This window comes from Pistacia vera, unplaced genomic scaffold (assembly GCF_008641045.1).
Source record: "Pistacia vera cultivar Batoury unplaced genomic scaffold, PisVer_v2 Contig107, whole genome shotgun sequence".
Lineage (NCBI taxonomy): Eukaryota > Viridiplantae > Streptophyta > Magnoliopsida > Sapindales > Anacardiaceae > Pistacia > Pistacia vera.
Window position 1 is genome coordinate 14,479 of NW_022195104.1, and position 24,242 is coordinate 38,720.

Genomic DNA, 24,242 nt, shown 5'->3' on the forward strand with positions numbered 1-24,242 from the left:
GGTTTCGTGAGGAATTTAACTGGGATTGAATCAACCTTCTCATTGTTCATTACTGAGGCTAGGCAAGCCAATGCAGCTGCTTGCGAGTTTTTCTCCCTTGGGATCTGGTGAATGGTAAAGCATCTAAACTATCCGAGCTCGGTCTCTACTTGCTGGAGGTAGGATGTCATCCTATCTTCTTTTGCTTGGTATTCTCCGGTAACTTTATGGACCACGAGTTGTGAGTCACTATAGATCTTGATGGACTCTACCCCTATTTTCCTAACTAGTCGTATACCTGCGAGCAATGCCTCATACTCAACTTCATTATTGGAGGCGTTGAACCCGAACCTTATTGCGGCTCTGATTGGGTCTCCCTCTAGACTTTCGAGCAAGAGGCATGCTCCTACTCCCTTTTCATTCAATGAGTCATCTATGTACAAAGTCCACAGTCATAAGTTGTCACTCTTTTGTTTCTATTGCTCGATCTCTCTAGACGTATTTGCCTCTAGCGGGCTTGACTCGACTTCTAGTTGATAGGAAAACTAGGATATAAAATCTGTCACAACCTGACGTTTGATTGATGTCCTCGAGATATACTTGATGTCGTTCTGACTCATCTCCATCGTCTACTGGATCAGTCTATTCGATGCCTCGGGCTTCTGCATTATCTTCTTCAAGGGAAAGTTTGTCAGCACATGGATAGAGTGTGCTTGAAAATAGAGTCACAGCTTTCTAGCGGCAACAACAAGGGCGTAGGCGAGCTTCTCCATCTCCGAGTACCTTGTTTCCATGTCGAGCAGTCTCTTGCTCACATAATACACTGGCCATTGTATTCTTTTCTCTTCGCGTATCAACGTCGCGCTTACAGCGGATTTTGATACTGACAAGTACAATAGTAGCGGCTCGCCCTGGATGGGTTTTGATAGTAGGGGAGGCTGTCCGAGGTGTTTCTTCAGCTCCTAGAAGGCTCTTTCGCACTCCTCTATCCATTTGAAACCCTTTTTCCCCTTCAAGGTCTCAAAAACTGGTAAACACCTATTTGTGGCTCGAGAAACGAACCTACTGAGCACAACCACACGTCTAGTCAGGCTCTGTACCTGTTTTATTCTAGTCGGGCTTTTCATGTCAAGCAGGGCCTGAATCTTCTTTAGGTTAGCTTCTATACCCTATTGGTTCACGAGGAAGCCTAGGAATTTTTTGGAGCTTAACCCGAAAGCACATTTCAGTGGATTGAGCTTCATTTGATACTTGCTGAGGATGTCGAACATTTCTCCCAGGTGCTCAATGTGACTTTCGACGACCTTTGACTTGATAAGCATGTCGTCGATGTATACTTCCATGGATCGGTCGATTTGGTTGGCGAACATTTTGTTTACCAAGCGTTGGTAGGTTGCCCCAGCGTTTTCGAGACCAAATGGCATAACCCTGTAACAATAGATTCCACGGTCAGTAATAAAAGAAGTATGTTCTTCATCGAGCTGGTACATCGAGATTTGGTTATATCCCGAGTATGCATCCATAAAACTAAGTAGTGCGTTTTTCGTTGTCACGTCTACTAGCTAGTCGATTCGTGGTAGCGAAAAACTATCTTTTTGACAGGCCTTGTTCAGATCCATGAAGTCGACGCAAGTCTGTCACTTGCCATCCGACTTCTTGACTAGGACTAGATTGGTGACCTAGTCGAGGTACTTGACTTCCCTGATGAAGTTGATTTCCAAGAGTTTGTCGACTTCATCCTTGAGTGCTTGAGAGCGCTATGCATCCATGACCCTTCTTTTCTGTCTTATGGGTCGAGCCTATGGGTCGAGGTTCAACCTGTGGCATATTACCTCAGGACTGATCCCAACCATATCCACGTGCACCCATGCGAATACGTTGAGGTTTCTCTTTAGGAACTCGACCAAATTATCGGCCATTTCTCTGGTCAAGCTGCTGCTGATTTTCAGCACGCGAGTTACATCTTCCTCGTTAACTCTTATTTCTAACAACTTTTTGGTCGGTCCTGCTGCAGGCTCTTCTTTGTGGATGCGAGGATCTATAGTGTCCTATAGCAACCCAGGGTTTGGCTTGGATTCTGCGATGATCATTTTCTTTGGGTACGACCATTTCTGTGTGGCATTTATAGCCCGATTATAGAATTCTCGAGATTCCTTGGTGCAGCTCCTAATAGTCAAGACTCCCCTGGAAGTCGAAAATCTTATCGCTTGGCAGCGCACTGATGTGACTGTTCTTAAATCATCTAGGATTGGCCTTCAAAGGATGACGTTATATGTATTCGGGCAGTCCACCACTAAGAATTTGGCCATCACTGTTCTGACCTTTGGTTCTGTTCTTAGAGTTACGAGAAGGTCGATAGTACCTTTGGGAACCAAGCTGTCCCCGGTGAACCCATAGAGCGACGAGGGGCACACTCACATGTTCCTTTCTATGAATCCCATTCCTCAGAAGGCTCCCAAGAATATGATGTTTTTCGCGCTCTTGTTGTTGACCATAACCTTTAACACTCTTGCATTGTCGATCCTGGCCGCGATTATAATCGTGTCATGATTATGACGTGGGGATATTTCGCACTTGTCAACTGCGAACCCCACTACTTGGCTTTCTTGTTTGGGCCACTTTGGTGGCTTTTTCTCATAGCTCATTATTTGGAGGACCGAGTCTGTCCTCACTTCCCAAGCATACTGCTCGCGAGCTTGTCTCGAGCTCCTTGTTATGTCGGGCCTTACGTAGATCATATTCACGAAGACTTCGTTGGGATTTGGTTGAGCCTGTTGAGCTGAACCTGAACCTGAACCTGTCCTAGGGCCTGACTACTTTGCTCGCTAGGGTTTTCACGAGTCAGTTCTGCCTTAACAAATTCTTGCAGGTGGCCTCTTCTTATCAAGTCTTCGATGGCGTCTTTCATGGCTCGGCAATCATTCGTGTTATGCCCAACATCTCTGTGGTACCGATAATATTTATGCCAGTCTCTTTTGCCTAGAGCCCCCCTCATCATTTCTGGAGTGGGCAGTCTCTTCGCCTATCGGGACACTTCATAAATGTGGGCGATGTCTTGAGTGAGAGGGGTGTATTCTGCATACGGCGGGAAATGTTGCCTGTCATCGTGGTTATCTATCCTCTATTTCTTTTGGGACCTGTTGCGATCCCTGTCGTTGCAGTCTTAACCCCCACGCTTATTTGAGGGACGATCTTGTCTCCTGTCTGGGACCCCCCGCAGTGAGCTTTTGGCTAACGCTACCAGCGAGCTCTCTACTCGTTGGCATTTCGTGGCCATCTGGTAGAATTTGGTCAGGCTCACATGATCTTCACTCTGGAGCTCTTTCCACAGCTCCGTGTTAGGTCTAGTCCCTGCGATCACCAAAGTTTGAATGGATTCTTCGGGGGCGTCAGCGACTTTTGCCTACTTGTTCTGGAACCTCGTTAAATACGAGGTCAGTGATTCGTCTCGCTCTTGGAGAATGTTGCTCAAGTAGCTAAGCAACATCGCGAATTGCCTCCTTGCCTGAAATTGTTGTTGGTACAGCGAGGAGAATTGTTGCCAAGAGTTTATGGAGTTCACCTTGAGCCTTTTGTACCACCTCTTGGCATCTCTGACTAATGTGACTGCGAAACACTGGCATTTCGCTAAGTCATTGACCTGGTGTAGCTCCATCAAGTCATTGAAGCTGTCGAGGTGGTCTTTGGGGTCCCCTCTCCCTTCAAACTTGCCTTTGGGCGCCTTGAACCCTTGTAGGAGCAGGGCTTGATGAACTTTCTCCGTAAATAAGTTCCTCTGCCAAGTTGTTATGGCAAGCTTTTAAGTCGTCGAGCATCCTCTGCATGCGATCTAAGTCTTCATTTTGGTTGCCCTAGCTGGCTCTATTAAGCCTCACCTCAAGCAAATGAGTCAGCAAGTCTGTTGCTTGCGAAGCTCCTCCGGCATGCTCATTGATGCGCGAGGTTGAGTCATGATAGCTGGATTGATATGTGCTATCATGCTCATCAGTGCGTTGCTCGCAACGTCAGTCATAACCGGAACATCAGTCATTGCCAGATTAACACACATGACTCACTTCGCGAGCCTAGAAAGATCAATCTCGCCTTGGGCGTGGGCTAAAACCAGCATGTTGACGCTAGGGATACCATCGAGCTTCTCGGCGGAATCCGTCGCCTTTGCTTTCCCTTAACGGCTGTTTCCCGGTCACCTCCCAAGGTTTGTTTGCCTGCAATACTCACGCTCGTGCGTGGAGTGCTGCTTGTAAGGTTGGAGGTATTGATCACCCCTTGGCGGTGACGAAACAAACTGTCCACCTGCAGAATTCATACCTGTTGGGATTGCGTTGGCGAAACGCTACTGGTCGTGGTTCTGGGCAACTGGTTGTTGGTTCCTTAATTCAGCCACGTTTTATTGCACCGCCTATGCAAACATTGTCCTGATCATCTCCATTAGTTGGTCGTTCTCGGGGGCTGACGTCCCTACCCCTGGTTGTTCGCAGCGTGCTGAGTTGGCAGCATAGGTGGTAGGTGTCCAGCGTTCTCCTATTGCACCTCCTGGTAGGTGGTTTCCACGTTCTCATGATTTTCGGTGATAGTTTTTGATCTGGTGTGCACCATTTTGGCCTTGGAACAAGTAAATTGCGGTGAACGTTTGCCAAAATATTTGAAATATTGGCAGATGCCTTCCTTCTAGTGCCAAAATGTTGATATAGAATTTTGCACCAATCAGTGTGATCCGATTAACCTTGCCGAGATCGGAACCGATGTGTGCGTAATTAGTTAAAATCAACGATAAATATGAATGAAATGAACTAAAAACAAAGAGATTTTTAAAATGGTTCGGCCAGGTTAACAGCCTATGTCCACTGTGTTTTTGTATTTGCTGTGAGAGCTTCCAATGCAATTTTTATCTTAAATTCGTAACCCCCTCCTCGTTGTTTTTGGGGGGGTTTATATACAATATTCGTACAAAGGAAAAAAACGAAATTCGAGGGATTACAACTAATTCAAATCGTAATTCTGATATCCTCACGATTAAGCGCTGTGATCACCGTTGATCCAATCTTTCCCGCAATATCTGAGATCTGAAGTAATCTAGGGATTGATTGAATGATTCCTTGAATTGTTCGCGACTAGCTTATGCTGGATCGATCAATCATAATTACCGAGCTCATTATGGGTCGAGCTATCATAGTTGTCAAGCTTATTCTGGATCGAGCTATATCCTCGAATTGGCACGAACTTGGAGAAAAAACCACACACAACAGTGTCGAATTGGCAAAACCAAATTCCAAGTGTCCAATAGGACCCCCTTCTTGTTTGGCCGGGGGTCAGAGTATGCAGATTGGTGTTCATGACCCAAACTAACCTTTCTACCTCAAAATATCTTTCTAATATCAAATTTTATAAATGAAAGAATCATTTTTCGGTAAAGGATTTAATAGGTGATAATTAATTGATAAATATTTTCTCTTGAAAGAAAATTCAAAAGAAAATATTTATTGTTATACCCGGGAAAACAAAGGGCTGACGTGAGAAGAGTCACGTTACGGGTGACCTGCTCCCGTCAGGGCAGCATGCACACGTCAGACCTGCAAAGTAATGTGGGGCTCACACGCGTCCATTCCTCTGCAGCAAGTCGTGCGAAATCAGCTTGGAAAAAGGATAATGGTACGTAAAGCCGGATTACATCCTGACAATCACACCAACCCATGGATTTAATGATGATTACACGCCTCAATTTGTTATAAAATGAAGAAGACCCCTCCATTAAGGGGATTAGGCCATTCTTTACAAAAATAACTCTCTCTTGTAAAAGAAAACACTTACTTTTCATAACTTTTTGTACGTCAGTCCGCTTCGCGACCTGACCCACACTAAAATCAATACAACTCAGTGGACGTAGGACTTGCTACCTTAGCATCCGAACCACTTTAAAAGTTTTCCCTGCATTTATTTCATTTCATATATCCATTATCACGTGCATTAATTCATCAAAGAGCAAAACCCACGTGACAATTGGTTGGTGCCGAAATCGGAGCATCAACAGTTTGGCGCTAGAAGGAGGGCCGATTTAGCGTCTACCCTTCATCAGGAGAATCTTTGACCTACTGGTCTTACAGCTACAATGGCCCGCCAATCTGAACCTGAGCAGGGGAACCAACATGTTGAAGGAGTCCCCGCGACCCAGAGGGACACCCCTTCCAGCGTACCTCCAGTATCGCAAAATGCTATTGGGAATACCCCGGCAGCTCCGCAACTGGACCCTGCCATCCGAAGCTACCTGGAGAGGTTCGACAATACTCTCCAGACGGTCAACCAGAGGTTGGACCGTTTGGACCAAGGCATGTCATCCGCGGCAGCCGGAGCAGTACAACCGCCAAAAACGAACCCGCAGGTCACGCGAAAAGCGCGGCAAAGGGCGATAGCCCGTGCCGCGAGCACTGCAGCGCGTAAACGCAAGGGTAAGCAAGTGGCAAAAAGTAAGCCTACGGGCTCCCAAGGGCCAGCGAATACAAGGGGTGTCAGCAAGCTGAGACTCGGTGAAAAGGTAGATCCCGAGCTGTCCATGCCAGTCGCAGGCAAACCCAAGCGAAAATGCTGGACGCGATGATTCCTATCACCACCAGCAGAACGACCCCGATCGTTCCCATGCGGTGCCCCACACCTCGCGGGCGGTTCGTACGCGAGGGGGTGGTGAAAATGCCCCGCACAATACATCGCCTTCGCACGCCTCTAGTCAGCGTGTGTCGAGCGCTGGGGAAATACCGACCGAGGCGAGGAGGCATCCGACCTCCGAACTCTCCTGAACCGCAACAGGGAAGGCCGGGCCGCATGGGTGAAAACAACCCAGGTATGGCACCTTACCACAAATTGAGGAGCTCCAGCGAGCTCTAGATAGGCTAAGGAGCAGCAAAACGAGCAGCGCAGGTCGCCTCTACATCCCCATTTTCTCTTGAAGTGCTAGCTGCCGCTTCCACCAGGGTTCAGAATGCCAGATATGCGGCCGTTTGATGGAAACTATGATCCGCAGGATCATTTATATGAGTTCAACGACCTGATGGAGCTCCACCAGGTTTCGGACCTTGCGAAGTGCCGCTGTTTGGCGTGACGCTGACCTCTCACGCCAAACGATGGTTCAGGTCGCTCCAGCGGGATCCATCAGTTCGTGGCCTCAGATGAGCACGGCGTTCCTGCGGCATTTCCAAGCCAACCGGAAATTTTCAATGCCTTTGAGCTACCTCAGCAATATAAGGCAAGAGAGAGACGAATCCTTGCAGTCCTACATTGATCGCTTCCACAGGGAGCTCAACAAAGTGGCTCACGCACCAGAGGAGTCCATCCGAACTCTTATAAAGCTGGAGTTCGCCCGCAAACCGAACGTTGGAAAGAACTGCAGGCTGAGGATGATATCTCTCTCACCAGATTATAACCTGGCAGAAAAGTATCTTCGAATAGAGAACTCACTGGGGCGCTCCGCCGTCGCGATACACGGCACTTCCAATAGTATGTCAGGTCGGGGAGACGACAGGCGAGCTGATCGCAAAGGAGACATTGACAGTCAGCGAAAAGGGAAGAAACCCCACCAGAGCAGAAAAAGTCCTATGCTCCTGTCCCCCCGTCGCGACCGCGACGGGACCCAATACACTCCGTTGAATGCATCCATATCTGCGATCCTCAACAAATCCGAGGAAGCTAACCTGCTCGGTGAGCCTGAACCAATGAAAACCCCCACTACGGCTAGAAACAACAAGAAGTACTGCCGTTACCATCGGGAAAATGGGCATCTCACCGATGAGTGCCGAGCTCTAAAGCAGGCTATCGAAGAGCTCATCAAGAAGGGGCACTTCAAAGAGTACATTGATGACTCCCAAAAGAAAACCAAGGGGAGCGAAAGAAAAAGCGCCGTGATCGCAGCGGGTACGACAGTGTTAATATAATCTTCGGAGGTCCGCACCTCGCGGGAAACACGCGAGGAGCGCAGAAAGTATGCTCGCAAGCTCGCCACGACCCGATTAGGGTAATGAATACATCGCAGCGACCTCCAAAAGCCCGAAAAGGGAACCGATCACCTTCTGCGAGAAAGAGGCAGCTCGCTTGCACCATCCTCACGAGGATGCTCTGGTGATCACGCCCCTGATAGGGTGTCATTGTCTGCAGAATGCTTGTAGAACCGGAAGCGCCGTGAACATCCTGTTCAAATCCGCTTTCGACAGAATGAACCTGGTCGAGGCCGACCTGAAACCGGCCTCGATGCCTCTGTATGGTTTTACGGGGATCACTGATCCCCAATGGGATAATCCAGCTCCCACTCACGCTCGGCGACTACGACGAAGTGACTAGGGTTACCGAATTTTGGTCGTGGACTGTCCGTCGGCCTTCAACGGCATCCTGGGGCAACCTCTACTGAGAACCTTCAGGGCAGTCACTTCCATTTATCATCTCAAGATGAAGTTCCCCACTCCATCGGGGATAGGGGAGGTAAGCGGGTCGCAAAGCGCATCTCGCGAATGCTATGTAAAATCAGTCCAAATGGTCGACAAAGGAAAGGGCATTTCGCGTTGTGCACCCCGCCATGCTATGGCGACCAGCCGGATGTGAGCCACAGCCTGGTCCGGCGGGGGATAACATGATTCGCGAGTTCAAGAAATTCCCCCGAGCGGCCCGGTTGAGGATCTGTCCGAAGTTTCGGTTGATCCAAAAGAGCCGAGCCGAATGCTAAAGATCGGAAGCTGTCTTAACCCTCAGCTCGCCTCCGAGCTGGTGAGCTTCTTGAAGGAGAACATTGATGTGTTCGCCTGGTCGCATGCGGATATGGTCGGGGTCAGCCCGAACGTTATATGCCATTCATTAAACGTCAACAGTGAAGCTAAGCCAGTTCGCCAAAAGAGAAGGGCAATGGATCCGGAGCGGTACGCCGCATTAAAATCAGAAGTGGAGAGCCTTCTCCGCAATGGATCTATTCGCGAGGCTCTCTACCCGACCTGTGGTGCTAACCCGGTCTTGGTCAAGAAGCAAATGGCAAGTGGCGGACCTGCGTAGACTTCAGCGACATGAATAAGCTTGCCGAAAGACAGCTTCCCCCTCCCAAGGATCGACCAGCTCGTTGACGCCCACCTCGGGGCACGAGCTGTTAAGCTTCATGGATGCATACTCGGGATACAACCAAATCCCGATGTATAGGCCAGACGAGGAGCATACGACCCTTACGGACCGGGGACTATACTGCTACAAAGTCATGCCTTCGGCCTCAGAACGCAGGTGCGACCTACCAGAGGTGGTCAACCGAATGTTCTCCGACCGATTGGGAGGACAATGGAGGTCTATGTAGACGACATGCTGGTCAAATCCCAGATCGCCACAGATCATATTTCGCACCTCGCTGAGATGTTTGACATACTCCGACTCTACAGAATGAAGCTGAACCCTCTCAAATGTTCGTTCGGAGATCGTCAGGAAAGTTCCTGGGATATATGGTCAATCAGCGGGGTTAGAGGTAAACCCCGAAAAGATTCAAGCTCTGCTCGATAGGAAAGTCCGACCAGCAAGAAGCAGGTCATGAGTCTGAACGGGCGAATAGCGGCACTTAGTCCGTTCATATCGAGGCTAACGGACCGCTGTTTACCGTTCTTCAATGTTCTGAAAGAAATAAGAAATTCGAGTGGACTTCCGAATGCGAGCAGGCATTCCAAAGTATAAAAGAGCATCTTGGGAAGCCACCACACCTCTCTAAGCTCTTCCACGAGAGATCCTGCTCATCTACTGTCCGTGTCTCAGTTCGCGGTCAGTGCGGCTTTAATACGAGAAGAGGAAAAGTTCAGTGGCCGGTATTATGCAAGTAAGCGTCTATCGGATGCCGAGATGTGGTACCCGGAAATGGAGCGGCTAGCTTTTGCCCTGCTGGTCGCGTCCAGAAAGCTGCGACCTTACTTCCATGCCCATACAATCAATGTGATGACGAGTTACCCTCTCAGGCAGGTCCTCCAGAAACCGGAGGCCTGGGTAAATTGCTCAAATGGGCCATGGAGCTGAGCCAGTTCGATTTAAGGTACACGCCCAGGTCGACTATCAAAGGGCAGGCTGTTGCAGACTTCATTTCGGAATTTTCCTATTCCCAAGCGAGCAACAGTCTAGCGAAGTCGGGCAAGAAACTATCCAGAACCTGTTGACATGGAACCTCTGTCGACGGGTCATCGAAAGGAAAAGAGCCGGTGCGGGTCTTTCCTGGTAAGCCCCGAGGTGATCCGAATTCATGGTATACGGTTCGGGTTTAAACGACCAACAATGAGTCCGAATACGAAGCTCTGCTCGCCGGGTTGCGACTCGCAAAGAAATGGGTGCAACCGCGATCAGCATTATAGCGACTCTATGCTGGTCGTCCAACCAGATCCTAGGGGAATACCAAGCCAAAGAAGAGAACATGGTCCGCCTAAAAGAAGCTAAGGTCTCTCTGGGGTCGTTTAAGCACTTTGAGATCGCTCAGATTCCCAGAAAGCAACTCAATAGCAGACGCCTTGGCAAAGATAGCCTCGTCACTAGATTCAGAGGCTCCCGATAGCATTCCTGTTCGCTTTGTCAACGCTCCAACTATCAGTTCGACCGAACAGGCCGTGAACGAGGTTCAGCCAGATTCCTGGATGACTCCCATTTCCAGTACCTCAAGGATGGGACCTTGCCCAGCGACAAGGTCGAGGCAGGGTCCTACGAGTAAGGTCTGCTCGGTCGAGCTGATAGTTGGAGCGTTGACAAAGCGAACAGGAATGCTATCGGGAGCCTCTGAATCTAGTGACGAGGCTATCTTTGCCAAGGGTCTGCTATTGAGTTGCTTTCCCTGGGAATCTGAGCGATCTCAAAGTGCTTAAACGACCCCAGAGAGACCTTAGCTTCTTTTAGGTAGCGGACCATGTTCTCTTCTTTGGCTGGTATTCCCCTAGGATCTGGTTGACGACCAGCATAGAGTCGCATAAATGCTGATCGCGGTTGCACCCATTTCTGGCGAGTCGCAACCCGGCGAGCAGAGCTTCGTATTCGGACTCATTGTTGGTCGCTTTAAACCCGAACCGGAGTATACCATGAATTCGGATCCCCTCGGGGCTTACAGGAGAAGCCCGCACCGGCTCTTTTCCTGTTCGATGACCCGTCGACGTAGAGGTTCCATGTCACAGGTTCTGGATAGTTTTGCCCGACTTCGCTAGACTGTTGCTCGCTTGGGAGATAGGAAAATTCCGAAATGAAGTCTGCAACAGCCTGCCCTTTGATAGTCGACCTGGGTGTACCTTAAATCGAACTGGCTCAGCTCCATGGCCCATTTGAGCAATTTACCCGAGGCCTCCGGTTTTGGAGGACCTGCCTGAGAGGGTAACTCGTCATCACATGATTGTATGGGCGTGGAAGTAGGTCGCAGCTTTCTGGACGCGACCAGCAGGGCAAAAGCTAGCCGCCTCCATTTCCGGGTACCGCATCTCGGCATCCGATAGACGCTTACTTGCATAATATACCGGCCACTGAACTTTTCCTCTTCTCGTATTAAAGCCGCACTGACCGCGAACTGAGACACGGACAGGTAGATGAGCAGGATCTCTCGTGGAAGAGGCTTAGAGAGGAGTGGTGGCTTCCCAAGAATTGTCCAGTACCTCAAGGATGGGACCTGCCCAGCGACAGGTCGAGGCAAGGGTCCTACGAGTAAGGTCTGCTCGTTTCACACTCATCGGGGATCAGCTGTACAGGAGAGGATTCAGTGCCCCACTCCTCCGATGTGTGACCAGCGAAGAAGAGACTACATCATGAGGGAAATTCACGAGGGGATCTGCGGTAACCACACAGCAGCTTGGTCTCTGGCGAACAAGATTGTTCGCCAGGGATACTTCTGGCCCCGAATCCAAGAAGATGCGAACACTTCGTCAAGAATGCGACAAATGCCAACGGTTCGCGAACATTCCGCGAGCCCCTTCTCACGAGCTAATCACTATGTCTAGCCCCTGGCCGTTTTCCATGTGGGGAATCGACCTCAGCCCCATGCCGGTTGGAAAGGGAGGGGTCAAGTATGCCGTGGTCGCGGTAGACTACTTCACAAAATGGGTCGAAGCCGAGCCGCTAGCCGCGATCACGACCAGAAAGCTGAAGGACTTCGTTTTCAAGAATATAGTGTGCCGCTAGGATTCCTCACACCCTCATCTCAGATAATGGAAAGCATTCGACAATGAGGAGTTCAGGCAGTTCTGCGACGAGCTGGGCATCCATAAAAAATTTGCCTCAGTCGCCAGACCCCAGGCGAGGCCAGTCGAAGCAGTCAACAAGACCATCAAGCACACTGAAAGCCAAGCTCGGGGCAGCCAAAGGAAATTGGGCTGACGACCTCCCCGAAGTCTTGGGCGTACAGGACAACTCCAAGGACCTCCACCTCGGAAACTCCATTTTCGCTAGCTTATAGCTGTGAAGCAATGATCCCTGTAGAGGTCGGAACCGGGTCTCTTCGGGGGACTTGTACATGAGAACGAAAACGAAGCACTAATGAGAGCAAGTTTGGATCTGGTCGAAGAGCACCGCAACAAGGCCTCACTAAGGATAGCGGCCTACCAACAGCGAGCAAAAAGATTCTTCGACTCAAAGGTCAAACGAAGAGCCTCCAGGTCGGAGACCTTGTCTAAAGGAGGTTCTCCTGGGACCAGAAGAACCGAGTGCGGGGTACTAGGACCTAACTGGGAAGGTCCATAGGGTCGACAAAGTAATCAGACCGGGGACCTACCATCTCAAAAGGTTGAACGGTTCCAAAGTACCCCGAGCTTGGAATGCCGAGCACCTCCGGCCGTACTATCAGTAATCCTGAACTCAACTCTCACTATTTTGTAAATTTCCTTTAAGTATTACCTTGTTCGCTTAAAACAGTTCGTATGTGTTCTGTTCGCATTTGTAGACAATTATGTAAATTGCAAATTGTAAATTGTACACACATATATGAAAAGAGCACTGCGAATTGAAAAGATAATTTCATTTACAAGAAAATTCCAAAACCCGATTACAACAAAGACAGTTCATTACGCCTAAGGTGGTGGGGAGATCCTTCGAGCCAGAGCCACCCGCCGATCAGGTCCCTGGGCGGCCGCGGCAGCCTGGTCGTCCTCTTTGGCATAATCCCAAGGTCGCTGCCACCCTCCGGGAGGGCGGACATGTCCAAATCCGGGTTCCTTGCTCGCAGGGTGTAGATACACCCAATCGCCCAGTCCGCGGCCTTCTCCTCCAGCTCCTCCGACTGATTCTGCATTTCATCAGTCAGAGAAGCGACCCTCGCTTGACTTCCTGGAGCTCGGCCTAAGAGGCTAGTCTTTCCTGCTCGGAGACCTGTCTATCCTCTTAGCTCGTTGAGCCCGTGAAAGGTCGCCTGAAGCTCCTGGTCCTTTTCTCCGACTTCTCTAGAGAGCTGGCGGTCGTCCTTTGGAGTTCTCTGACTTCCTCAGCAAGCCGATCGAGCTCTGCCCTCTGGAAGTCCACTGTTCGCTGAGCAGCGTCCTTTGGTTCAGGTACCTATTCGCTGCTTCGAACGCTTGGGTTCTTTCCGCTTCAACGGACTCCAAGTTCTGCTTCAGTTTCGCGACCTCCGCCTCCAGGTCGCTCGTTCCCTTTGCGGCCCCAGCCGCGTCTTCTCCATGGACATCCTCATCGCAAGCAACCCCTGCGAGCAGTATACGAGTTAGAAATAAAATCAAATGGGAATTCAAGGTACAGCTGGTTTACCTTGCTCAGATGCTGAACGAGGTGGCCATCAGGTCGTCCCCCGTGTCTGCAAATTCGCTGTACGACTCCGATAGCTCGCTCTCGAGCAAGCCATATACAATTGGCTGCAGGTACTCGGGCAGACTCCCCAGCGAGTCCAGAAAAGCGCGTCCTTCGCCTTGTCGCCAGTCACCGCCCCGCTCGCGGGTTCCTTTCCGACTCCCTGGATTCTGGCGCACTGGGGGCTCCTCCTCGGATTCGGTCTCAGATTCTTCGACCTGGACCTGTTTCCTCTTCTTGGACCTTTGGGCGGAGCCTTCCGCCTGGGGCGAGCAGGAGGTGCTGGAGCGACCTGTTCTGTTCTGGTCGCTCTTGTGCAGGACGAGGCTGTGAAGGCGCAGAAGTTCGCAGCGGTTGTGCGGGAATGACGAGCAGCTTCGGCCTCCCTCTTCCCTCTCCCTCCCTCCTTGATCGAGGGAAAACAAATGGCGCTCGGCGGACTGCCCGGACTCCTTTGGGGGCATGGTCTCTGCATTTAAACTTGTCAGTAAGGGAATTTATATCACGACCAGAAAGCTACCAGCATAACTTACCGTCCAAGGGTTCTAACGATGCCTTGTCGGTGAAAAAACCGTACTTCCGCAGGTTCGCGGTTGTCACAAGCTTCCTCGCGTCCCGCTGTTCCTCGTCTAGTACCCCGAAAGTACGAGCCTGTTCGGGTCGGCGAGTAATTCTTGGTTGGTCGTTCTATTAACTGCATAAGAAAACAGGTCGTTAGCTAACGATCGTGCGAGCAGATAACAAATCCAGCAAAAGAAAACCTACTTGGATCCTGGAAGTGGCGGTGACCGTTATAAACGAAAAAGAAAAACTTTGTCTCGTAGGCCCCCGCATTGCTGGGATAGCTGTGTATCCCGCAGCAATGGTAGGTCACCGAGACAAATAGTAAGAATCCTTGTCCCTACTTTCTTCAGGTAGTAGGCGACACCGAGCTCCACCGCGACGGCTCCCCCAAGCTGTTCTCGCAGCACGCAATGTACATCGCGACGGCGATGACATACGCGTTTGGCGTCAGCTGCATTGGTGCGATCCGAAATGATCCAGGACCGACCTGATGAAAGGATGGAAGGGAATCCTCCCTCACCCTTGAAGATCTCCTCAGAGATCGCGGCAAGGCCGTCGGTGGGCGCCGTGACGGCCTAGTGTGGTCGAGGAACACCTCCTTACGGATATCGAACTGCCGCTTTATTCTAGCATATTCCTCGGAGGTAAGGACCGAATAGACGTCGAGAGCTGCGTCCTCGGAGCTCCCCGCAGGACGAGCTGGCTCCTCCCTCGGTCCTGGATGTTGACAGTTCCATTCCAGTCTGCAACATCGACAGACACGGTCATTTGGGCCTTCGTGTTTGTCCCGTACGGCAGCAAGGGACAAATACTTAAAACCTAGTGGTGATTCAAGCCGCCATCCAGGCTCGGATCCATAACGGCGTCGCGACTCCGGTGAAACACCGGAAGACCCAACGCCGTGGTTCAACCAAACCAATCCAAAAAAAAAAAGAGAGAGAAAGAAGAGAGATAACCTTACTCTGTGGTATATGGAGCTAGGGCTGAGACTCGTTCCGGTTGCCTGAAAAGCGTCGATCGGGAGAAAATGATTCTTGGTTTGCCAAAGTTTGTCACTCGAAGCGAAGAAATTTCGGTGACCTCATCTGAAAAATACAAAGTTTTTATATGGATAGCGAAACGACGTTCACCCTCGGAGACGAAACGGCAGTCTCCTCTCCCTCCGCATTAAATGCGCCCCCACGTCGCATTAAATGCCGTAAAAAGGGGCGCCATTTCAAACCCACGTCGCATTAAATGCAGTGATAAGGGCTGTCGGTTTCAAACGCGTTAAACGGTCAAAACTGTAAAAACGGCGTCGGGTCATCATACCGCGCATTTAATGTGTCTGACAAGCGCTGTGACGCATGCAGGGCGCCTGACAGCGCAGGGACAGATTCATTGAACCACTAAGGTGCAGAAAGGAGCGTCCGTCAAGTCCAGGTCGCTGGGATAAAGATTGTCAGGTTGCTTAGGCAAGGGATCGCGCGAGATCGTGTTCGCTGCGAGTCTTGAGGCGAGCTCACCCCATCCAGGTCGGAGCGATCAAAGTCTCCAGTGTGACTTAGTTTCCAAGGCTCGTTCCTCGAACCTTAAAAACTAGGGGGCTTCTGTTATACCCGGGAAAACAAAAGGCTGACGTGGGAAGAGTCACGTTACGGGTGACCTGCTCCCGTCAGGGCAGCATGCACACGTCAGACCTGCAAAGTAATGTGGGGCTCACACGCGTCCATTCCTCTGCAGCAAGTCGTGCGAAATCAGCTTGGAAAAAGGAAAATGGGACGTAAAGCCGGATTACATCCTGACAATCACACCAACCCATGGATTTAATGATGATTACACGCCTCAATTTGTTATAAAATGAAGAAGACCCCTCCATTAAGGGGATTCGGCCATTCTTTACAAAAAAAAAATAACTCTCTCTCTTGTAAAAGAAAACACTTACTTTTCATAACTTTTTGTACGTCAGTCCGCTTCGCGACCTGACCCACACTAAAATCAATACAACTCAGTGGACGTAGGACTTGCTACCTTAGCATCCGAACCACTTTAAAAATTTTTCCTGTATTTATTTCATTTCATATATCCATTATCACGTGCATTAATTCATCAAATAGCAAAACCCACGTGACAATTGGTTGGTGCCGAAATCGGAGCATCAACATTTATCAATTAATTATCACCTATTGGTAGGCTTGAATAGTAAATAACTCTCAAAGAAGTTAGTTAAGTCAACAACTGGACCACTGGTGGCTTGGATCTGGACCCGTCGGGACCCTGTAGCCGTCCTACAAGTTTGACTTGTTTAATCATGATCCACAAAATTCCACCACTAAAGAATGCGTGCTGTCTTTACACGCAGAAGCCCACTTTCCACACACCCTCAACAATTCTCCCATCTTCATTTGGTCTCCGTCAAAAACACTAGTCATGTCCACACACGACGGCGCCAGAGCCCATATTCTCGTCTTTCCTTACCCAGCTCAAGGCCACGTGCTTCCGTTGCTCGATCTCACCCACCAATTGGCTCTCTCTAATCTGTCCATCACCATCGTCATCACACCCAAAAACCTACATACTCTCACTCCCCTTCTCAGTGTTCACCCCGATATTCAAACCTTGGTCCTCCCGTTCCCATCTCATCCCTCCATTCCCGACGGTGTTGAAAACGTTAAAGACTTGGGCAACGCCGGTAACATCTCCATTATTAATGCTTTAGGCAAGCTCTTTGACCCAATTACTCACTGGTTTCATTCCCACCCCAACCCTCCAGTTGCGATTCTTTCGGATTTCTTCCTGGGATGGACTGTACGCCTTGCGCATCACCTCAACATTGTCAGAATCGCTTTTTTCTCTTCTGGTTCGTTTTTAGTTGCGGTTTCTGAATATCTTTGGAATCATTTAGATGAAATCAAGTCAGGGACTGCTATTCAGCTTCATAAATTGCCAGGATCTCCGATTTTTAAGGAAGAGCATCTGCCTACCCTAGTTCGACTGTATAAGAGGGATGATCCACAATGGGAGTTTGTGAAAGAGGTATATGTTGCAAATTTTTTGAGTTGGGGTTGCGTTTTCAATTCTTCCGAGGCATTGGAAGGTGTGTATTTGGATTATTTGAAGACAGCAATGGGTCATAACCGTGTTTTCGGGGTTGGACCATTGAGTTTGGTGGGTCCTAATTTAACTCGTGGTAATAACCCAGATTCGGACCCGAATGCCAATATCTTCAAGTGGCTGAACGAATGTCTGGATGGATCTGTTCTTTACGTCTGCTTTGGGAGTCAAAAGGCGTTGAACAAAGAACAAACAGAGGCTTTGGCAATAGGACTCGAGAGAAGCGGGACCCGATTTTTGTGGGCGGTTAAAACGGGTTTTTGCGGGCAGGCAGATAGTAAAAACGGGTTAATACCGGATGGGTTTGAGGAACGGGTCGCATGTCGAGGGTTGATATTGAAAGGTTGGGTTCCCCAAGTGGCAATATTAAATCACAAAGCAGTGGGTGGATTTTTAAGTCATTGTGGGTGGAACTCTACTTTGGAAGCAATCGTGGGCGGGGTGATGATATTGGCTTGGCCAATGGAGGCTGATCAATTTGTTAATGCAAAGCTCTTGGTTGATGACATGGGTGTGGCGGTTAGGGTGTGTGAGGGTGCTGAGTCGGTGCCTGACTCGGCCGAGTTAGGGAGGATTATTTCGGAGTCATTCAGTGAATGTGCAGAAATGAAGATTAAAGCGAAGGAGTCGAAAGAGAAGGCTTTAGCAGCGGTGAAGAGCGGTGGGAGCTCAAATCGGGAATTGGATAAACTTGTGCAAGAACTGAGAAGACTTCATCATGTCAAATGAAGTGTAGTTGTGTTGTGAAAGAGAATAACATCTGCAAAACTATTATTATAGTCTCTTTTAAGAATTTATTATATTATATGAAGAGCCAGTGGAACTTTTCCATGTTGAATCTCAACAACCATGAATGAGAATGGGTAGTTGAAAGTATTAAAATAATTTTTTTTTTTGGTAATTTTATAATAAATAAAGAATAGAACTAAGATGGGGGAACCCTACACAATGCAACTCTTTACATCAGCAAAATTGGCTACGTGATGTTAATAATCTCCCCTTAGTTGTTCCACAAAATTACTGAATTTAGTGTTTTAAAAACGTGTTAAATTTATGAAAATACTGATATATATTTATATAGATTACTAAAGCTCATTCTTGTTATTAATCGTCATGTGGATTCCGCGTACGATGCCATATAAGATCTTGGGAGTTCTATTAATATATAATTGTTATGAAAGATTTCAGCTATAGAATTGCTATTTATTAGTATTAATAACATATGTTGGGCATCCAAATGTCTAATTAAAATATATATAGATTTATGTTAGTCCTTTCACAATTACCTAAATATTTATAACAATTAAATAGTGACATCCCAAAAGTCTAAAGAAAACTTTGTTTATATGCGCAGATTCATATTTGTCCTTCTCTCGGTCAAAGCATTGCTAAATATTGTTAGTTTTAATCTTCTTGATGACTTCTATGTAGGTATCAAGTACGACATAGCCTCATGCCCTCATCCATGTTAGTTGTAGAATACTACCTTTTGAAACGTTTTCATGTACCTTACAAAAAGCGACCCACTGGCACCCAAATTGCACAATTATTTGTCCTTATGTAATTTCTAAACATCGGAAAAACAAATTTCCAAAGAAATGCATATAGATGTTGGATCTATGGTTTATCTAATTTCAATTGATTTTTAGCTCTCTACTTTGTTGCTGTGGCTACTGTTGCTGCTTTAATTGGGTAGCATATTGTGAGAAAACTGATTATTTTATTGGGAAGGGCATCGCTTATCATCTTCATTTTAGCCTTTATCATATTTGTTAGTGCAGTATCTTTAGGTTGGTGCTAATCTCCATTTTGCCTAGCTTGATAATATCATTTTTCATTCAGATATCATTTTACTTGGACAAAATCTGAAACTGATCTTTTCATTTGTTAATAGGTGGGGTTGGCATATCCAACATGATCGAGAAGATTGAAGAGCGTGACTACATGGGATTTCAGAACCTTTGCAATATCCTTCTTATGAGTTAAGACTTCAGTTCACTTTGCTCAAAGACATCCTTATCTATGGCTGTAGATTGTCATCATCGTCTTTCCAGCAATCTTCAAACTAACAATAGTGGCCATTTTTTTAATAGAAAGGGATTTGTGATGTGGGTTGATTTTATGAATGGAAAATATAAAGAGCTGTGAACAATCTTTTCATGGAAGCTTTTGGAATGATACTTTGGACAAGGGATTCCAACTTTATTACCATGCATTCCCCTTATGACTTTTTTTTTTTATGGGAATAACTTTTGATGCGTGGTTCCAATTTCAAGTTCCACATCATGAATATAAGAGAAAAATCTTCTTTGACAAGAAATTTTTCACAATTTAATCCATAGCAATGCAAACGGGACAAGTACAATGAATGGTCAATTTGGCCCCTGAAATTAGGGTACCAAAACTCATTTGGCATGAGTTAATACTTCAATTCATTTCATGCATGTATAACCTTTCACGAATAATATAAATGCCCTCACATTCAGATAGACAAAAGCAATACAACCATCAAAAACAATTACTGTGAATATGAATGTCAAGGGTTTCTATTAGGGGTGTTTAGAAAAATGTAAAAACCGAACCAAACCGATAATCGAACCGAAAAATCGGTTAATTGAAAAAACAGTTTGGTTACGGTTACCGGTTCGGAAAAAAATAAAAAACGGTTAACCGAAACCGGTTTTACAAATATATATTAAATAAAAAAATAATTTCATTTTGGACTTTTATTTGTATCAATTTTTAATGTATTGTTAGTAGTGGTCAATGAATATGTATGAATGTTTAATTTTTATTTAGATATGTATTGTTTATATTTACAATTTAATTTAGGAAAAAATTTAAAAAAAATTAATAAAAAAAAAGGAAAACCGATTAACTGAAAAACCAGTTTTCCCTCTAAATCGGTTCGGGAATTTTTCCAAACCAAAAAACCGGTTCGGTTCAAAAAAACGATTAACCGGTTCGGTTAACCGCTTTTGAACACCCCTAGTTTCTACAATACATTGAATGCATGTGAAGTATTACTATTTAATATTTATGGGATTAAACAATATAACCAAAAAACATTTAATTTGAATATGAATGTCAAAGGTTTCTATAGAAGAAAACAATAAACAAACAGATAACTATTTCAGCATTTAATGTGAATGTGAAAGATTTCGACAAAATATTGAATGTGAATGTGAACGATTTCTACAAACCAAATAGGCCATACCAATAACTCACAAACACATGCATTTACAAACCACTAAAACTTTACAATAAAACTATTTACAAACTGTTTCAAAAACAACCACTAAACATACCCGCACAACGTACAAGCCTTCCATCTAGTTTATAATAAAGTGATGCAATTATCCCTCACCTTTTATCTTAGTTAACCCCAATTATTACTTACTTCTTAATTACAATTTTATCCCCTATAAAATTATTAAATAAGATTCAAAAGTTATTAAAAAGATAAAATATAAGTTTCAAACACACAACTTAATTTTTTTTAATCAGTATAACACAATTGTGGCATGAAGTCTTTCTATTAAAAAAAAAAAAAGTTTTCTCTCGTTTTGGGCATGCAAAAAACAAGGTAGTTGAGAATTATAGACATAGAATGTGTGGCTCACAGTTCATGTGGGTAAGGGGTAATTGAGCTGAGCCGAGCCAAGTATTGATAAGCTTGAGCTTGGTTTGATTGAAACAATTGGACTCAAGCTCGGTAGATATATGGTAGGCTCGAGCTCATTTTATGTGGGTGATAGAATTGATGGTTTTCGATTTTATATTAATATATATGATATCAATATAAAATTAAAATAGTCAATCTCGACTAAGCTCGCGTGCTAATCGAACTGAATATTGAGAAGCTCGAACTTAACTTGACTCGGCATGCGAACTACTCGAGCCGAGCCCGAGTAGCTTGGCTCGTCTAACACCCCTATTGTAGTATGAAATTAAAATTTATGTAGTTAAAATATTAAATATATCCCAAAAATAATAATGGAAATAAACATGTATTAGACTCATGAATTAGATTTTATGTGAAATTAAAAAAGTTATGAATTGAAACAAAACAAGTTATAGTTAAAAACTCACCTAATGTTTGATTAGTTGATAGAAAATTTTGAGTAATCCGATACTTATAAGACTAAATAGATAATAATAATAATGAGTATAAGAAAAGTAGTTTCTGTCATTATTAATTAATGATAAAAATAATATAATCTTATAGTAATTTCCTTAAAGTTTTTCATTAAAAGTTCAAAATCAAAATATAAATTAGATGGGGTCTTAATATTAACAAGTCAAAATAGAAATTTAAAAAATTCTTTTACAATTAATATCAATAGGTCGTTGTAGTATAGTGGTGAGTATTCCCGCCTGTCACGCGGGTGACCCGGGTTCGATCCCCGGCAACGGCGAATATTTTTTGACTTTTCTTCTTTTCAATTTTTCTAGTTTCATTCAATATTTTTTTTTTTCGCTTTCAATTCTTTCTCAAATTTTGCTTCTCTTTCAATTTTTTTACCAAATTTTTGTTTTCCTATAATTCTAGTTTTATGTAGCTAATAATTCAATATACTTGTTTTAACATTTTTTGTTTTTCTTTCTCTTAAATTTCACAATTTTTGTTTTATCTCTACTTCTAGTTTTATGTAACTATTAATTTAATTTCATAAATCTAAAACTAACTCTAATCATTCAATTCCAGAAATCTAAAACTAACCTGGAAATGTGTTTATTTTTACTTTCTTTTTTGATCCATTTAATCGTTAAAAAAACTGTCTATTGTAATGCTTCAAAAATTATAATTAAATATTTAACATTAATAATAAACTATGATCTTGAAATCAAAGACATTATTACTTATGATTCATGAAATTGTAATTAAACCTCATTTATCTTGAAGATTTTTCAGTTCTTGCACAAGTCTTTCCAAATCCTTTGCCGAGCTCCCACCGCTTTTCACAGCTGCCAAAGCTTTCTCCTTCAACTCCTTGGCTCTAACCTTAACTTCACCACACTGATTCATCGCCTGAGAAATCACTCTCCCCAACTCGATTGAGTCAGGCACCGAGTCAGCACCCTCGCACACCCTAACAGCCACGCCCATGTCCTCCACCAGCAATCTTGCATTAACAAACTGATCTGCCTCCATGGGCCAACCCAATACCATCACCCCGCTCACTATTACTTCTAATACTGAGTTCCACCCGCAATGACTCAAGAATCCGCCCACCGCTTTATGATTTAATATTGACACTTGAGGAGCCCACCCCTTCACAATCAACCCTCGACCCGTCACCCGCTCCTCAAACCCTTCGGGTATCGTCCCGTACCCCTCACCCATTTTAACGACCCATAAAAATAGGATCCCACTTTTTTCAAGCCCTAAAGCCAAAGCCTTCATTTGTTCGCTTGTTAACGGCTTTTGACTCCCGAAGCAGACGTAAAGCACTGAGCCATCCGGGCACCGGTCTAGCCACTTCAACGAATAGTCATTCGGACTCAAATTCGGGTCATTTGCAGATTTTGACCCTGTACCCAGTGAAGAAATTGGGCCAATGCCAAAAACACGACTGTGACCTATTTTTGTTTTCAAATAATCCAAATACTCGCCTTCCAGATCCTCAAAAGAATTGAATACACAACCCCAACTCAAAGTATTTTTCAACAAGCAATCTTTCACGAACTCCGAATCAGGATCCGATTCTTTATACCGTCTAAACACAGAAGGGAGTTGCTCTTGCTTAAAAATCGGAGATTTTGGCAAGCCATGCAATTCAACAACAGTGGAAGACTTGACATCATGAAAATGGTTCCAACAATAATCAAAAACCGATGGCAAAAGGGCACTGACTGAGAAAAAAGCGATTCTGATAATATTAAGGTGACGAGCGAGGTCTAAAGTCCAACCAAGAAAGAAATCAGATATGATGGCAACAGGTGGATTGGGGTGGGAGTGAAACCAGTGGATTATGGGGTCAAAAAGTTTGACCAAAGCGGACATGACAGGGAAGTTTCCAGCGTTACCGAGTTCTTTGACGTTTTCAACGCCGGGAGGGATGGAAGGGTGGGAGGGGAAGGGGAGAAGTAGGGTTTGAATACGAGGGTGAGAGTTGAGGAGAGGAGTGAGAATTGGGAGGTTTTTGGGAGTAACTAAAATGGTGATGGTGAAATTATGGAGAGATAAGTGGTGGGTGAGATCGAGGAGAGCGAGCATGTGACCTTGAGCAGGGTAAGGAAAGATTAAGAGATGAGTGGAGGTGGAGGTGTACATGGCGGCTATGAGTGGTGGTGATCAGTGTTTAGATTGAGAGTGAAGATGCATGGTTGATTGTTATAAGGAGGCGGTGAGATTGGACTGTCGTCTAGCATCACTCATTCACCTGTTATCTTTTTCAAAAGAAAAATGGATAGCGAATTCATGTTGACTCTCGATTAATTAGGAATTTTTTTTTTTTAAAAAAGAGAATGATGCCACGTGCATAATTTTGGTATACATTTTTCCATAACGATACCATTACTCATTTGGTTTACAACTTGAGATTAGATCATTGGTTTCATGGGCGGTGGAAATTCTTTATAAATGCTAGTCCCTCACTTGTATTTCAGGAGAAGAGAAAATAAGAGAAGCTCTCGCTTTAAGCTCTAATAATTCTGTTTAATTTTATTAGAGTCCCTCTTCAACTATTCTATAACAAAAGTATATATGTAAGAGTAAATTTCAAGCCCTTTTTGCTTTAGGTTTATTAATTTTTATTCTGATAATGTTTGATTTGTGATTAATTCTTGAATGAATACCAATATGTTTGTGGTTGTAAAGGATGGTGGATGATGGTTGTACTGTTTGAGAGATG

At 45.6% G+C, this 24,242-nt stretch overlaps 2 protein-coding genes and 1 non-coding gene across 3 annotated transcripts; 2 read left to right on the top strand and 1 right to left on the bottom strand.

Annotated features, from left to right (window-relative positions):
* The first annotated feature begins 16,609 nt into the window (after positions 1-16,609).
* On the top strand, positions 16,610-18,417 carry LOC116131859 (UDP-glycosyltransferase 89A2-like). Its single transcript, XM_031417527.1, has one exon. The coding sequence runs from the start codon at positions 16,702-16,704 to the stop codon at positions 18,112-18,114; it is 1,413 nt and encodes a 470-aa protein (XP_031273387.1). The 5' UTR covers positions 16,610-16,701; the 3' UTR covers positions 18,115-18,417.
* A 3,314-nt stretch (positions 18,418-21,731) lies between these two features.
* Positions 21,732-21,803, top strand: TRNAD-GUC. The gene has a single exon. It is a non-coding gene; the product is annotated as a tRNA-Asp (tRNA).
* A 426-nt stretch (positions 21,804-22,229) lies between these two features.
* On the bottom strand, positions 22,230-23,767 carry LOC116131779 (UDP-glycosyltransferase 89A2-like). The gene has a single exon (XM_031417457.1). It carries the CDS (start codon positions 23,660-23,662, stop codon positions 22,277-22,279), a length of 1,386 nt encoding a protein of 461 aa, XP_031273317.1. The 5' UTR covers positions 23,663-23,767; the 3' UTR covers positions 22,230-22,276.
* Between the last annotated feature and the right edge of the window lie 475 nt (positions 23,768-24,242).